Source organism: Danio rerio, chromosome 10 (assembly GCF_049306965.1).
Source record: "Danio rerio strain Tuebingen ecotype United States chromosome 10, GRCz12tu, whole genome shotgun sequence".
NCBI classification, from domain to species: Eukaryota; Metazoa; Chordata; class Actinopteri; order Cypriniformes; family Danionidae; genus Danio; species Danio rerio.
In genome coordinates, this window is record NC_133185.1 from 15,296,379 (window position 1) to 15,314,632 (window position 18,254).

Below are 18,254 nucleotides of genomic sequence, written 5' to 3' on the forward strand. Positions count from 1 at the left end.
TGTGATGTACATGAAATGTGGTGTAACTGAAAATGTGGATTATGTATTATATAATATTATTATATTTTTATAGGCTATGTAGCAAATATAACAAACATTGTGATATGTTATTTAGTCATTGTGTGGAAGACAAAATGATGTATAAAACTATTTTAGGATAAGGTATAATGCATTGGTAAGTATGTATATATGTTTAATAGGTATATAGAAGATTCAGGTTTAGGTTCTAGATTATAGGCTAATATTTATGTATGAGAGTATTCTCAATCATGGACATAACAACCCTATATGTTAGAAGAGCTGAATATGCAGCACTGACATGAATATGGGGTCTGAATGATTGGAGAATGTAAAACATCCAAAGTTTTTCTTTTTTTCTGTGGCCTTTTTCCTACCCCTTTCTAATTTTCAGTAGGTGGCGGTAATGCTTTTAATGAGTTAGTCGCCATAAAACAAGAAGAAGGCTAATGTATTTTGGCATTCTGATAACATATTTTCAGTATTGTTTGTACACTACTGCTAACAGAAACTAGCATGTTTCATGCTATACAACTGGTTAACATTTTAAGCATGCTTCTAACATATTTCTAGCATGTTTAACACATTGCTAGCACAAAATTGAATGTTGCTAGTATGTTTAACACTATGTATGTTTTTAATTTGATATTACCATGTTGCTAGCATGGTTGTAGCAGTAACACAATTAACATGTTAACTAGTTGATAACATCAATTATACTTTTCCAACGTGTCTTGGGATAACATGTTTTATGTTGATGGTACTTGATTTTTAATGTTTTTGCACAGGCTAACATATTTGTTGCTTATTTAACATTTTCTAACGTTTATCACTATGCTAATATCTGCATGTTGATAACATCTCAGCATGTTCTTTACCAGTCATCTGCATGTTTACTGTGCTGCTAACATAAATTAGCATGTTTTGTCATGTTTCTACCATGTTGGTCACAAAATAAGTACACTGTGAAACACAACAGTCCCTTTTATCAAATGAAATGAGTGTAGTTAACTCAAAATTAATTTAAAGTTAATTCTACTCATTTGAAAAGAGTTTTGAACTCAGTGTTGAAGGTAATGAGTTAATTAAATATCTCATTACTTCAACTTAAATGGAGTATTTTATTTTAACTCAAATGGTTTGTAGCAATTGGTTTCCTCAAGCGCTTTGAGTTGCCTTAATTATTGGGTTTTACAGTACTCAGTTGATTTGAGTTCTATTTATTTATTGGGTTTTACTTTGCTCAAATTGCTTCATTTACTCAAATAGATTAAGTTTACAGTACTTATTAGGATTATTTTTTTAACTTAAATGATTCGTTGCAATCAGTTTCCTCAAATTGTTTGAGTTGCATTAACTTATTGGGTTTTACAGTGTATATAAAAAATACTGCAGCTTATAGTAGATCAGTTTCTGTAGACAATAATAAATCTCATATTGCACATCCAGTATTTTAGTTGGTCAGTAGGCGGTTAGTTATGCAATCTCAGACGTTTAGACCCCACTATACTGTATGCAAAGCTAAAATATAGTAATACTTACATGTAACTTGGTCTTTTTTGATATCTGAAACACACACAAACATATATTTTAATCGATTTTGTTAACTTTAACAATATCTCACAAGTTTCCAAAAATGCACACAACACAGTTAAATACTTTATGACTGTATTTAAATTCTGTTTTGTACAGATTTTTACAGCTCACGAGTATAGCAGCCTGCAAACACGCCATGGAAACTTTTGGTTGGGAACATTTACTCAGCTGTCCTACTGATCCTTCCTCACACGCATGGCCATAAACCACCCTAATCTAGTCCATCTACAGGTCCGCTGTCATCACATTCCTCACAGAGCATTTCACATAAACAAAAAAACCCTACAGCATTGTCCTGGCAAAAAACATGCGTGGCGTTTTTCCGCTAACACCCATTGTTTTCAGGGGACGGATGCTTTATGAACATCAGCCCCAAAATATCACAACTAAACAAAGATGTAGCCAAACAGCAGCCCACAGGAAAATGCGTGTCACTCTTACCAACATAAGGAACCGCTGTACAGGAGGATGGATCTGCTTGTTGGCTGGGTAGAGAAGTGCATTCTGGGAGAGTGATGTGTTGAAAGCCACGCTGAGATCTTTCTTCAGCGGAACGCCACTCTTTATAACAGTATAGCTCTTTGACTGTGAGACAGTGCTCTCTGTGACACAACAGCACAATGGAGATATAAATACATATGTAAAAATAACATGGTAGTGGTTACTGGTTAGGTTTAAGGCAAAGGCTTAAAAAGCTGTCGGTTTCTGGGTTGACCACTATTGTTTTTGTAAGCATGATATTTGATCTACATTATATTAAGTTGCCTTGGATAAATGACAGCATCTTCAGAATGATTACTTACGATGTATATATTTGGGTCTTTTCTGTATGTTGTTGGAATTGGTTTTTTATTTTATTTTTTTTAATTAAGGCATGAGTTTGACTTTGATGTATGTATACAACCTTTGTTTCCCAGCAAACACTTTTTTTATTTAATGGATGTCTAAAAAACATCTAAACGTCGACAGCTTGGCTAAAACAAGGCTAAATTTGGGCTGTCATTGAACATTTGATAGACATCTAAGAATAGCCTAAAACTAGAATAGTCGTCAAATAGACAAATTAGACAGGCTATATGTGTAGTCATTAAGTTCTGTTTATGTGATGACTAGTCTAGTTTTGGCCTATTCTTTGATGTCTATTAGATTTTTATTGTCAGCCCAAATTTAGCCTTGTTTTAGCCAAGACGATCATGTTTAAATGTCTATTAGACATATTTTTAAAACCCCAGATTCTTTGTAACACAAATTAAGGTTTGTTAATTCATGATCTGAAGATGAACTGAGGTTTTACAGGTTTGGCACAGCATTGGGTGAGTATTCAATGACAAAATATTTATTTTTGGTTGAACTGTTGTTTAGGAAGCAACATAACAGGGGTAAAAGAGCATTTTTAAGCATATTTCAGGTGCTGTATACCGAAGCACAGTATTAAAGTGTACACTACTGGTCAAAAGTCTGGGGTCAGTACAATTTTCTAATGCTGTAAAATAAGCTGCTCAGCAACGCTGTATTTGTTTCCTCCAAAATACAGAACAAATTGTAAAGTTGTTTATAATTTTATTAAATAATTTATTCAAGTGATTTTAAAGATGAGTTTTCAGCTTCTTTACTCCAGTCTTCAGTCACATTATTATTATTATTATTATTATTATTATTATTATTACTACTACTACTACTAATAATAATAATAATGATGATAAAAGTAATAAAAGCAATAATGACTGCATAATAACTGCATTTGAAACTACAAACAATAAGAAAGCAGTTATTTAAATTTTTAACAATGATTTAACAATTTAACTTTTTTATTACAATTTCTTGATAAACAGTATAATTTTCTAAAAAAATAAAATAAAACATTAAAAACTGACCCAAGGCCAAACTTTTGATCAGTACATATATATTTGAAAAAGATCACTGATTAAAATGAGAATTTTTTTTTTTTTAGGTGTCGGATCTCTTATCCACATACATTTCAGAGTGAATTCAGATGTTTATTTTTTGAAGCTCCTTCAGCAGGCCCGACCTCTTAACATTTTCACTGATAAGTTTCATTGTTTTTATTTATTTTTTTTTTATACAGCTTTTTAACTGATGCAATTACCAATACATATTTTGAATGCTGATATAATTCCATGAAAAAAAAGTTTTCCCTAAATTAGCGAAACCCTTTCTGAGTTGTTTGTGTAAGCTTGTATTTTACAATAATGTAAAAATACTTCAACATATATGTCAACGTCAATTTTTATATTATTCACCTCAATAATGAAGCTTTTTTTTCCTCAGAAATGCGAAAATGTAAAATCAAACACTGTAAAATAAATAAATTTATAAAAATTCTATATTCTTTTGATTAGTATTTTTTTTAGGTTGTGCAGTTTGATTCACAAACTTTCAAAATAATGTTGTATACTGTTATCTCACATAATTTTTTGGGTCAAATCCATAACACATTTAGTTCCTTTATTAAAAATTAAAAAAAAGTTTCCAGATTGTTTTTTTTGCTCTGTTGTTAGTTGTTTTGGGAAAGAAAAATAAGCAGATGTTTTAATATACTGTTTTTAGACCATTTTGAGGGATATAAACAAAAACTATGGTCCCAATGTATTTCCTGTTTTACAGTTTTTATGTCTAAAGCTTCTGAGAATCCAAAAAGAGTCACATAATGATAAATAATGTTTTGATAGCTGTTTTAACAATAAGTTATGATCGAATTGCATCTTGTTACAGTTATGAAATACTGTAGTTTGACAAAAGGAAATGTTAATGGGCGAATGACATGACCACAATGAAATGGTCTATGTAAATATACTTAGACTATTTCTTTGAATTTATGTTTCAAGTGTTTACTGCCATTTTACATCCATATTGCTGGAATTGCTAAATTAGTGTAAAAGATTGTGCCACTCGCGTAATTTAACCTAAACTAAAACGATTTAAAACAATTTGAATGATGAATATCACAAAATTACTGAAAAAAAATCAGTTTTCTTTACTGTACATTCTGCATAGAGTACAGTATATAAATGCACTCCAAAAACAAAACAAAAAAAGAAGATGTCGATTACCTGCAGACAGGTTTAGGCGCTGGTCCGAGTCCTGAAGGATTGCAGTCCTGGAAGGTGCTGTGACAGAGCAGGGATCTGGCAGCAGGTCTGCAGAATGAACTGACCCCGTCCAGCTCAGGCCATGCACTCTGAGCCAGATACTCCTGCGCATCCTCAGGGTTCGGTAGAGAGTAGTTGAAGAACACCAGAGCATCTCGCCGAAGCACATTACGACACACATCACCTCTGTATGTGCTGCAGTAGCCGGCATGGCCTTTGTAAAGTCTGAATAGCACACCACAATACAGAAATCATGAAATTAAATACTACTGTGAAAGTTTACACAGAAAGTTTTATTTGCTGTTAATTTATTCATACTTGAGCCTTTTCTTTTTACATTAAAGATCAAATAAAGGTTATTGCTGATTATTACTGAATAATGCATGTCAATAGCACTTTGAGAGTCAATATATTGATGTCTTATGAATATACTTAAGTATAATATACTTATTTTTAGAAGCTGTGGATTAAAGGTGATGTTGTAATGTTTTGTTTTCTTGCACAGACAAAGCATTTCAATTTATCGTTAGACCTGAGTGTACAGTATCATCAGCAGCCTCGGGAATTCATATTGTTTTGTTATTTTTATTTATTTATTTTTTTTGTCTGTCTGTCAAAGTGCCAACTGCCTTTTAATGAATCATCAGAGAACAGTTCCAACTAAAAATCTGCTTTAATGTTATATTGAAAAAAGGTCTACATTAGATCATTGCAAGTTTGGGTGAACTATCCCCTTAATTGTTTCTGAACACACTTTAAAAAACGTGCACTTTATTTTAGGTTTTAAGTTTCTTGTGTGCATTATAAACATACACTCATTGTACACTTATTTTAATTTTATGGTGAATGTTTACCACCTTTCCCAGAGATGGGTTGCGGCTGGAAGGGCATCCCCTGTGTAAAAACTTGCCGAATAAGTTGGCGGTTCATTCCGCAGTGGCGACCCCAGATTAATAAAGGGACTAAGCCGACAAGAAAATGAATGAATGTTTACTACCATAACAAAGCTCATAAAAATAATTTTAATAAAAAATATCAAACTATAGTTCATTTTAGTTGTAATGTTTTATTCAAGGACAACATGGTGGCTTAGTGGTTAGCACTGTCACCTCAGAGCAAGAAGGTTGTTGGTTCGAGTCTTAGCTGGGTCAGTTGGCATTTCTGTGTGGAGTTTGCATATTCTTCTCGTGTTTGTGTGGGTTTCCTCCGGGTGCTCTGGTTTTCCCCACAATCTTAAGACATGCGGTACAGGTGAATTAAATAAACAGTTGGAAGGTCATCCACTGTGTAAAACATATGCTGGACAAGTTGGCAGTTCATTCCGCTGAGGTGACCCATGTTGAATAAAGGGACTAAGCCAAAAATGAATGAATTAATGTTTTGTTCAACATTATCAAAGGAGGAGGAGGTGGGCATGCTATTTTTTATATTTTGTTCAAAACAGCACTTAATTTTGCAAATTTTATAAAACATTTAAAAATATTGCTTTCCTGAACATGTCTTCTAAATTGAACAATTTCATGAATTATTTACAGACTTGTGTATATTGTAGGTTCAGTTTCAATATGTTCTGCAACATTGTTTACAGTTGTGCACAGCTCTACACAAAGGAGTTTTATGTTTGTTGTGAATAAGGGTGTATTTATTTTTTTTTTTTGGAATTGTAAAATTGTGAAACATACATATTCAGTGTCTTGTACTCAGATACCTCATTAAATGCAGCAACGTCTAACTTTACTGTAGTTTTCAAATGGCTGTGCAAATAGTATATAGTGCTGTCTTGAGCATTTTCAGGAAGTGTCACCATAATCTGACTTTTTGCAGAGTAATGTACAGAGTAAAGTCATAATGAAAACTGGTCAAAGCCATTTGACTATTTTGTTCACAAACAATGGTGTCAGGACTTTTGATCTTGATGACACTGACACTTTCTCTGACAACAATACTTGCTTTTAAGGAATGAGATGCACATTTTAAACAAGTGACATGCTTTTGCAGGTTATCCACTGTTTTGCAGTTTGCACAAATTTTGAGACATGTATTAACTGTTGTGCAAATGTAAATAGTGTTGTCAGAAATGCACCAAAGTGACTGTGAAAAACTGTGAGTAAAGCAGTTGCTTTTAAAGAATTGAAATTATTAATGAACTATGGGTGTAACTATATAAAAAAATATTTACTCGACGTAACAGATCCATCTTACAACTGCTTTACTCACTTATTATGCAAATTAATTACAGTTTCTCTTAGTCACGTTGGTACATTACAACTTGTTCTGCCATGTAGTTTGCATGTAAAGAGTTTTGTTATGAACAAATTAATAAATGTAAGGGGTGAGACTATTCCAACAAAGAGCATTATATTACATTTTGATCAACATGACATCAGAAAATTGCACATTATCTTTTAAATGGATGTACAAAAGCATTTGCAGCTTGTTCAATGGAATGAGAAACTGCTTTTTTGATGTGCACAAGTGACACAACGAGCTGCAGATTAAACATGTAGCTTTGAGAATTTCAATTCTGATCTGAGAAATGGACCAAAGCGACTGAGAAAAACAGTTATAATTGATAACTGTTATACTGAGTGAAAATGTTAGGTCTGAATGCTTTAAAACAAAATCTCATTATATTTGCTGTCAAAATTTCGCAGGAATAAACTATAACTCAAGAAATAACCATGTTAACTCATCAAAAATGAATATAAAGGTAAGATTAGCAGTAGATTTTGGAAATGTTTCCCCTCCATTATTCACAAAAAGAAATAAATAAATAAAAATTAAAAATAAATAAAATTGCATTATATTTAACTAATTTTAAACAAATAAAATCATGAACAAAATTAATTTGAACCGTATTGAACCGTAATTTGAACCGTGTTGATGTGTAATAAATGTAAACACAGCTTACCCTAGTGAAGCATATTAATTTAAATTGCTTTATTTGGGCAACCACAATGTTCCCCTTCAGATGGGAAACTTCAAGGCTAACAGTAGATTTAATCCACGTATGGGGATTTCATTCAGAAATCCAATCGTCTGAAAGAGTATGTAAACGGGTGTCACCGACTCGGTCCCAGTCATTCCCCTCACTGCCCAGCAGAGGCCACCATCTCCGGACTTTTAGCATTACATCATCCACTTAAACTGATTGCGCACACACCTGTTATCAGTCCCGCTATTGACCCACTCTCCCTGTTATAAGCAACGCTCAAACACCAGTTCAGTGCGAAGTCTTGTTCCGCCACGGCTAACATCTCTGAGCGTTATTCCCTTGCCTGATCTCCTGTGTATTACCCCGGACTGTTTCTGACTCTGAGTTGCCTTCTGCCTGCCCCGAACCTTGCTTGTATCTGGACTCTGAACCACGCCGCCTGCCACTGATCCATGCCTGTTATATCACTCTGTGTCTGTCAGCTGCCAGCCCTTCAATCCTTATTGCAAACTGTTGATGTGAGTTCGCACTTTAGTGCGTATTGTATGATTGTGATTGAACTGTGTCAATTAAATACTGCAAATGGATCCCCCCGTGTCAGGCTTGTCGTTACAACGGGCCAATGAAATGCCAAATGAATTGGCAGTGTCAGCTTGCGCACCTAAAGCTTGTTGCAATCAATTTAGCCTAAAAGCACAGCGAAAGCAAGATGAGGCAACCTTTTTTTACTTCAGAGATTTCTACAGCCTTCTGAGAGAGTCGATGAGGGTTCCTCCTGCTGTTATCCAGCGATTTCAAATGAACAAGAGTGGTCTCCTGGTCCAGAGTGCATACACGTTGCGACAGACAATCAAGCTGGGCTTTTCCCTCTTCCTGCAGTGGGCACTTGGGCAGATCTGAGGGTTCCAGTGAAAGATTATCCATCGCCTCCGGGCCTGTGGACCTCCCGCTCCCCCAAATGCTCCATCCAAGCTTCAAGTGGAGGAAGCGATCCGTCTAAAGAGATGGTAGCCCATACGTTCGATGACACCAGGGACCAGATGTCCACTGCTGCATCGGAAGGTGGGCCTTTATTGTCCGATGAGGATCCAGACTCGCTCGCCCCCTCCGGGCAGGTGAGCACTGACAATACAGATCCTAAAATGGACATGTTAGCTGTGCTTTCCCGGGCTGATTCGGCTGTGGGGTTGGAGATGGTTTATCCCCCACCCCCGCGGTCGGACCAACTAGATGGGCGCCCATCTAAGATAGCTGCCCTGCCCCCGCCTGCACCTCCAGCAAAGCAGGCTCGTCGAGCACCTCGGAAGCAGACAGCCCCCCCTGCCCAGGGTGCCGTTAAGTCCGGTAACGGACCACAAAGCATACCTGAGACAGGTAATGCGGAGGAGAGGGAATTTGCTCTTTTCCTGCTGGAGGGCCCGACCCCATTTTCAATGGCACTTTTCACTGCCATGCAAACATCAATGAAAGAGCACATTTCCACTTCCCTGGATATGACAGCCCGAACTCTGCCAGTCTAGGAAGCTATGCCTTCCAGGTCGCAGGTCCTGTGCATTTCGCCAGTGGCTCACAGGCGCTGGGAGGACAGTCTCCTTTCTCCCACCCCTTGAGTCCCCCCTCGGAGCTTGGGTGCGAGGCGAGAGTGAATCTCTCGCCTCCAGCTCTTCCTCGGGACCCACACGCTTCCCGCATAAGCACACCCACTCCGTGTTGCCCCACTGCTGGTACGTCAGCAATTGTAGCGATGAGTCCATTAGTGAGAGCTCTTCCTGCCTGGTTAGCGTGGGCCAGCCCTTCGCGGTGGCTCATACGGACAATCAGACTAGACGATGCGATTTAGTTTGCAAAACGACCCCCAAAGTTTACAGGTGTGTATTTCACCAGGGTCAGCCCCCTGTTTGCCCCTGTCTTGTGAGAGGAGATTACTGTCCTCCTGGCGAAGCATGCCTTTGAGCCGGTCCCTCCAGCCGAGATGGAGAGCGGATTTTCAGCTCGTACTTCATCAAAAAGAGCGGTGAGTTTTGGCCAATCCTAGATCTGTGCACTTTGAAACGCTGTCTGCACAAGCTGCCATTCAGAATGCTCACGCAGAAGTTCAACCTCAGGATTGATATACAGCAATAGACCTGAAGGACGAGTACTTCCATGTCTCCATTCTTCCACATCACCATCGTTTTCTGCGGTTCGCATTCTAAGGTTGAGCTTAGCAATACAAAGTCCTCCCCTCCAGGCTCTCTCTGTCTCCGCAGGTCTTCACCAAGCTCGCGGAGGGTGCCTTAGCGCCCTTTCGACTCGCAGGCATCCGCATACTCAATTATCTTGACAACTGGCTGATTTTAGCCCGCTCTCGGGAGCAATTGATTATGCAGAGACAAGGTGCTCCAGCACCTCCACCTGTTGGGGCTTCAGGTCAACCGAGAAAAGAGCAAACTCGCCCCCATGCAGAGGATCTCTTTTCTCTGGCTGGAGCTGGACTTGGTCACCAAGACGGCGCGCCTCTCCGGAGATGCTCCGGTGTTGAATTGTCTGAGAGAGTTTGACAGCAAAATAGTGGTTGCACTGAAATGATTTCAGAGGCTCCTGGGGCATATGGCATCCGCAGCCGCTGTCACGCCGCTCGGATTACTCCTTATGAGACCACTTCAGCACTGGCTTTACGATTGAGTCCTCAGACATCACTGTTACTGTGGTTTGTCCCCGCACCCTCAGCCCGTGGAATGACCCCTCGATTCTACAGGCCGGAGTGCCTCTAGAACAGGCATCCAGTCATGTTGTTGTTTCAGCATATGCTTCCAGCTTGGGCTGGGGGGTTGTGTGTTGCGGGCATGCAACTGCGGGCCTGTGTAACAGAACCCAGTTGCATTGGCATATCAATTGCCTAGAGTTGTTGGCAGTGTTTTTCGCTCTCCACAGTTATTTTTTTCTGGTGCTGGAGCAGCAGCACGTGCTGGTCAGGACGGACAGCACGGCGGCGGTGGTGTATATAAACTGCATGGGGGATATTTGCTCTCGCCACATGTCTCAGCTTGCCCGCCGTCTGCTCCTCTGGAGTCATACGTGGCTGAAATCGTGCACCATTCACATTCCAGGCAAGCTCAACCGTGCAGCCGACTCGCTCTCAAGGCAGCCTTTAACTCCCAGAGAATGGAGACTCCACTCTGAGTCTGTTCAGCTGATATGGTCGCAATTTGGGGAAGCCCAGATCGATCTGTTTGCTTCCCCTGAGAACGCTCATTTCCAGTTGTTGTTTTTTTCCCCTGACGGAGGGCTCTCTCGGCACGATGCACTGACCCACAGCTGGCCTCGGGGCATGCGCAAATATGCCACTCTCCCAGTGAGCCTGCTGGTGCAGTTACTGTGCAAAGTCAGGAAGGACAAGGAGAAGTTTTGCTAGTTGCACCCCTCTGGCTTAACCGGACGTGGATGTCAAAGCTTTTCCTCCATGCGGCGGCCCTTCCCTGGCAGATCCCTATGAGAGAGGACCTACTCTCTCAGGGACAGGGCACCATCTGGCACCCTCGGCCCAATCTTTGGAACCTCCACGTGTGGTCCTTAGACGCGAGGAAGACTTTAGTAACCTACCGACTGTGGTGGTTAATACCATCAGTCAGGCTAGAGCCCCCTCCTCGAGCGTGCCTACGCCCTGAAGTGGTTCACTGAAAGGTGCATCTCTCGTAGAGAAGATCCTCGAAATTGCCAGATCAGTGTTGTGCTTTCTTTTGTCCAAGAGAAGCTGGAGAGCAGGCTGTCACCCTCCACACTCAAGGTTACGTGGCTGCCATCTCCGCTCATCATGACACGGTGGCTGGCAGCATCGTGGGAAGGCATAACCTCCTCATCCGGTTTCTCAGAGGCACTAGGTGAAATAATCCACCCCGCCCCCCTCTCATGCCCTCTTGGGATCTCGCCCTCGTTCTCACAAGCCTGCATTCAGATCCCTTTGAACCACTCCACTCAGTATCTTTAAGATTTCTGTCCCTGAAGACAGCTCCGCTGGTCGCGTTGGCATGGATTAAGAGGGTCGGGGACATAGAGTCACTTTCAGTCAGTGACTCGTGCCTGGAATTCGGGTCAGCTTACTCTCAGGTTGTCCTGAGACCCCGCTCTGGATGTGTGCCCAAGGTTCTTACCACACCATTTAAAGACCAGGTAGTGAGCCTGCAAGCCAGCCATTTCAACTTTGTCCAGTTCAGGCTTTGCAAATTTATCTGGACTGTAGTCAGAGCTTTAGATCATCTGAGCAGCTCTTCGTCTGTTATGGTGGTCGGCAGCAGGGAAGTGCCGTATAGAAACAGAGGTTGGCCCACTAGATATTGGATGCCATCTCCCTTGCTTACCAGAGCCAGGGCGAGCCGTGTCCCCCAGGAGTGGGGAGCTTTGCATCCTCTTGGGCGCGTGCACACAGCGCCTCTCTAACAGACATCTGTAGAGCTGCGGGCTGGGTGACACCTAATAAATTCTGCAAGGTTTTGCAATCTGCAATCTGCGAGTGGAGCCAGTTTATCAAAGGTATTAGGTAACCCTTGGTGATTGAGGAAACAACTCGATTAAGGTGTTGAAACACGTTTGCTGCACCATTCTCCCCAGGCCCGTGCAGAGACCGTCCTAAGGGCATGTACAGTATAAATGATGTTTAAAAAGGATGTTTTGTAGTTCGGGGGGGGGGGGGGGGGGTGGATTTGCGCTGCAGATCTGCAGAGTGGATGCGCGCGTACTGAAGAACGGTGTTATTGCGCGCATACTGATCAGCTGTGTTGTCGCGCGCGTACTCAAGAGCGGTGTCGTCGCGCGCCTACTGAAGGGCGGGACCGATCACTTTTGATCATTTTGGAAGGGCACTTTCTATCCAAGACTAAAAAGGGCATGTGCACTGCACAGGTTGAGCCCTATGTGTGCACGTGCCTGATTCTCCCTAACACGGAGATATGTGTGCTTATTCATGCTATCAGTAAAGTTCCCCACTTAGGTGAGCCCTGCAGATTCCTCCATGGCCCCCAGCTCTGACTCAGCGGAGGAGTCACTCGCTGGCCCATTACGTTGTAGGTCTGCCCTCATTTTGGGTAAAGGTGCCCGCTATGCTTGATCCCCATTAGACAATCCCATATGCTTATTCAGCCACGGTGTAGTCTCCTCTCACGGATGGACCTGTGTCTTCCCTCCTCGCTAACCATTTTTGTTATATGCTTACTTCCCCTTCTCAGGGCTAGTCCGTATATTCTGCCATCATATCTCCCCTTTTGGGTAGCAGATGGCCTCTGTACTGTCGCATTTAAATTCCTAGAAATTATCTAGACCCTTGCGGCTCCCGAAAGATATTTCTAAATCCATAAATCTTTTTTGAAGTTGGATAAGTAAGGGCCAGGATCACGTTGGAAGACCGCGCCTCTATATGATGCAGGTGCGCTCATGCTCTACCTGGCTATCCTCTCATCGGAGGCGAAGGTAAGGTGCAGTCATTATGGCGTTTTCCAGACATTTCTCAATAGGTGAATTAAATCTACTTATAGCATTGAATTCCCCATTTGAAGGGGTTACTAAGGTAACCCTCGTTCCCCGAGGAGGGGAATAGAAATGCTAAATTGCATGGCTATAATGATTGTTCCTTAGCTGTAGGTATAAATCTCTTCAGCTGAAAAAGTTTGCCTTATCTTGCTTTCGCTGTGCTTTTATGCTATATTGATTGCAACAAGCATCAGGTGCGCAAATCTGAAGCTGCCATATCATTTGGCATTTCATTGGCCCGTTTACATACTATTTCAGACGATTGGCTTTCTGAACGAAATCCCCATAAAATCCACGATAGCATTTGTTTCCCCCCTCGGGGAATGAGGGTTACCTTAGTAACCAGAGCGTTCCATAAACTGCAAAAAGTGATTTTCTTAGATTTCTAATCTGTTGTTTGTTTCTAGTCCAAATTTCTAAAAAGTCTTAAATCAAGAAGATTTATTCTAGACAAGCAAAACATTTTAAATTTAAAAAATAATATGCCAAAAGAAGTGATTTTTTCCTTTAAACAAGCAAAATATTCTGCCAATGAGATAAGAAAAATAGTTTTATGTCAAAGGCAAAAATATGATTATTTTACTTACATTGGCAGAATATATATATATATATATATATATATATATATATATATATATATATATATATATATATATATATATATATATTAATAATAATTCTGACTTCAACTGTTAGTGTTGGACAACTCCTTTATTACAATATCTATGAAAATAAATATTACTGGGAAGGCAAAGTTATTTTATGAATAATTTCCATATTAAAACATGAATCATGTTATATATGTATATGTTTTAAGGAACTCATGAACATGAATTGTTCATCATTTCTTTTCGGCTTAGTCCCTTTACTAATCTGGGGTCGCCACAGCAGAATGAACCAACAACCAGCACATGTTTTATGCAGCGAATGCCCTTCCAGTTCCCATGTCTGGGAAACATCCATACACACTTATACACTACAGACAATTTAGCCTACCCAATTCACCTGTACAGCATTTCTTTGGACTGTGGGGGAAACCAAAGCACCCGAAGGAAACCCACGCAAACAAAGGGAAAACATAGAACACGCCACACAGAAACGCCAACTGATCCAATTGGGGCTCGAACCAGCGACCTTCTTGCTGTGAACATGTCCCTGTCTTAACGCATTCTGGGAACTATCTATTAGATCAGCCAACACAATTTCTTCATGTTTTCCCAACACAAAACTAAGTTAACTTAATGTTTAGTAACTTAAAATTTAGGTGTGATTGAACATAAAACAAATCAATTGTCAAAAGAAATTACAACAATTGCTTATCTCAGCTCATTTTAAACAAGTAGTTTGAACAAGCAACAATATATATTTTAGTGTCGACTTCTACAAAACAAAATGGTTGTTCTGGGTTCAAGTCATCTAAAGATGTCCCTTCAAGTTTTCCAAGCATTTCCTGACTCATGTACACCTCCACGACAGACAGAAATAAAGCACATTTCTCACAATTAGTTCATTTTGCTTCACTCAGCTGTAACTACATCCAGATGCTGAATCTGAAGCGAAGGATAATGGCCCGGTTTATTTAAGTTCATGTGTAACTATGACCATATGGTACGTCTGGCGTCAGCGGCAGGACTGTAGTGTGTTATTCAGCGCATGTGTGGATGTTTACATTTATCATTTCAATCAGCAGAAACATGCGGATTCAATCTGAGCACCTCTTTCCAGTGAGAGATTTTTGAAAAACTTCCGACTGATTCCGTGAGTAGCTGACTTGAGTCGTGCGATGTACTGTCAGGATCTGGCTTTTGTTTGTTTTATTGCACACAGGTTTCTTATCAGTTGTAGTTTTGTAGTTCTCAGTCCAAATTTGATGTCTTTTTAGATGTCAGCACTACACTAGCTATGTTTCCATCCACCTATTTTGATGTGCATTTGAATGCACATAAAAAAATAATTATTTAACTGAAAAAAATAATCTTGATTCATTTTTTCATTTGGCTTAGTCCCCTATTTATCAAGGCTCGCTATAGTGGAATGAACCGCCAGCTATTCCGGCATATGTTTTAAGCAGCGGACGACCTTTCAGCTGCAACCCAGTACTGTGAAACACTCTTTCATTTAAAAAAAAACACTCATACACTATGGCCAGTTTAGTTCATCCAGTTCAAATATAGGGCATGTCTTTGGACTGTGGGGGAAACCGGAGCACCCAGAGAAAACCCACGCAAACAAAGGGAGAGCATGCAAACTCCACACAGAAATGCTAACTGATCCAGCCTGAACTCGAACCAGCGATCTTGCCACGAGGTGACAGTGCAGTGCTAACCACTGAGGCACCATGCCACCAAGAAAGAATCTGCTATGACATATACATATAACAAGCTATAATGGAAACACATTTATCAAATAAATAAATAAAAAAAAGGTCCTGTGATTTTGTTTTACCACTATATATATATATATATATATATATATATATATATATATATATATATATATATATATATATATATATATATATATATATATGTAAGTGCTGTCAAAATTAGTGCGTTAATGATGCGATTAATTTGAAATAATTAACGCGTTAAAAAAATTGACGCAATTAACGCAGTTGCAGGGTTTTTATTTACTTCCTGTGGTGGTCGACATGTTCAACATGCAAAGAAACATGGATAATGCCAAAGAAGCACTTTTTAAAGACAAGTTCCAGGATAAAAGAATTAATTAATGTGAATTAATTTGAACTTTGTCATGATGACAGTAAATAATATTAGACTAGATATTTTTAAGACACTTCTACAGCTTAAAGTGACATTTAAAGGCTTAACTAGGTGAATAAGGTTAACTAGGCAGGTTAAGGTAATTAGGAAAGTTATTGTATAATAATGGTATGTTCTGTAGACTATCGGGAAAAAAATATACATAGCTTAAAGGGGCTAATAAGTTTGTCCTTAAAATGGCCTTAAAAAAATTATAACTGCTTTTATTCTAGATGAAATCAAACAAATAAAACTTTCTCCAGAAGAAAAAAATATTATCAGACAAACTGTAAAAATGTAATTGCTCTGTTAAACAACATTTGAGAGATATTTAAAAAAGAAAAAAATCAAATGGGGGCTAATAATTCTGACTTCAACTGTATATAATCATTTGGCAGATTTCCGGGAGATTATCATTCATTTGCGGGCATCCGGGAGTCTCTGTGCATTTACGAATACTTCCGCAACTTCCAGGAGACTTGGAATGTCTGGACTGGACTGTCTTAGCAACTGGATGAATGTAAAGCACAATTAAGCAAAATTGTTTCTACTTTATCATAACGTTCTCAACTGACAGCAATACAATTTTACAATGAGTGTAATTTTTTGTATTTAATACTTTATTGTTATTATAATTTTCCAATTTCCATATCTGCTATGCCTATTTTGGCATTTTTTGCAGTCCACTTAGAATCCAGCTTGGAAATCATTTTTTCTTTATTGGCATTTCTTGTTTTAAAATTCAAATGTCATTAACATGCCTGTGTTTTTATTTCTATAATAATTATGGCTGTCAAGCCAGGATCTTGATGGTTTATTGTGGATATGTTGTTTACAATAAGAAATCTGTGTTACAAGTTAAACAAAAATTTGAATAAACAATTATATTTTGAATTTAAATAGTTTTTATCTTGCGTTTACATTAATTTTACATTTGAATAGCCGAAATTACACTTTTCAGTATTTTAAGTGCTATTAATCGCGATTAATAAAAAAAGTGTGATTAATTAGTTAATTTTTAATCGATTGACAGCACTAATATATATATCATATATATATATATATGTGTGTGTGTGTGTGTGTGTGTGTGTGTGTGTGTGTGTGTGTGTGTGTGTGTGTGTGTGTGTGTGAGTGTGAGTGTATAGACAAAAGTGCACATAGCTTTTTCGGTCTGCTTCTCAAAGAACCTGGAGAAGTTGCTTCGTCCTTACTGTCATATTCATATATAATTATATATTTGTAGATCAATATAGGGGTAAATGACATGACATGCATTTTTAGCTGTCCATGATGTTATCTACTAATAAAACAGGTATCTGTTAAAAAGATATACATTTATGTTGTTCCTCCGACAATATTTTTTATAGGCTAATTACAAATTTCACTTTGTGAATCAGCTCTGTCCACAAGCTGTGGGGGTTCACTGCGTTGTTTTGTCACTATGGAGAGAGTGTGTGAGAGGACAACCCTTAGTTCAACAGCCTAACACACACCATAGATATAAACACTAGATATCACATTGGGACCCTGAGCGTGCGTCAATAGGACAAATGTCATTCCACCACACTGGTCAAGACAGTGTGCCAATGTGAAGATGGTGGACTTTATCGCTGTGTACGGGTACAGTAATAAACAAACAAAGAAAACAAAGCACAAAGGCAGAACATTTCATAGGTATGATTTAGTTTTTTACGTTTCTATGTTATGAACTTTTGTGCTTAACAAGTAACGTTATTGATGATAATATAGACACTATATAGACACTCACTGCACTCACTGCACTGATTATAAGGCAAAGTAGCACCAACTTGCACTAAATTCTAGACTTATGCTAGCTTTGCTGAATAAAATAAGCAAACAATGTTATGAAATATGACAACAAGATGCTGCTATGCTAGACACTTGTATTAATGTCAGCTAAGTGAACGAGTCATTCATTGCAGGGATGGCGAGGATCGCGCAAAGTGAAGAGCTTGGGGGGGTTGTCAGCTTTGTGCTGAAGAGCGGAGTGTTGGCAGATGTGGTAAAAATGTGAAACATGCATATTCAGTGTCTTGTACTCAGATACTGTACCTCACTAAACGCAGTGATGTCTAACTTTACTGTAGTTTTCAAATGGCTGCGCAAATAGTAAATAGTGCTCTATGGAGAATTTTCAGGAAGTGTCACCAAAATTTGACTTTTTTTGCACTGGAAAAAATGTACAGAGTAAACTGTAAAAATGAAAACATGGCAAAGCCATTTGATCTTGTTTATAAACAAAAGGTGTCAGGGCTTTTCATCTTGATGTCACTGACACTTTAATTGATATCAATACTTGCTTTTGAGGAA

The 18,254-nt window shown here is 39.0% G+C and overlaps 1 protein-coding gene across 3 annotated transcripts in view; it reads right to left on the reverse strand.

Annotated features, from left to right (window-relative positions):
- musk (muscle, skeletal, receptor tyrosine kinase) overlaps positions 1-18,254 on the reverse strand; it is a 96,229-nt gene that overhangs the window by 14,295 nt on the left and 63,680 nt on the right. For all 3 annotated transcript variants that reach the window (XR_012385814.1, NM_001004503.2, NM_001114892.2), the window contains 3 exons: positions 4,686-4,949; positions 2,056-2,216; positions 1,561-1,584 (listed from right to left, as the gene is read on the reverse strand). Coding sequence is in view for 2 of the 3 variants with exons in the window: in NM_001004503.2 (NP_001004503.1) it covers positions 1,561-1,584; positions 2,056-2,216; positions 4,686-4,949 (449 nt within the window). In the remaining variant the exon portion in view is untranslated. The remainder of the gene's footprint in view (positions 1-1,560; positions 1,585-2,055; positions 2,217-4,685; positions 4,950-18,254) is intronic.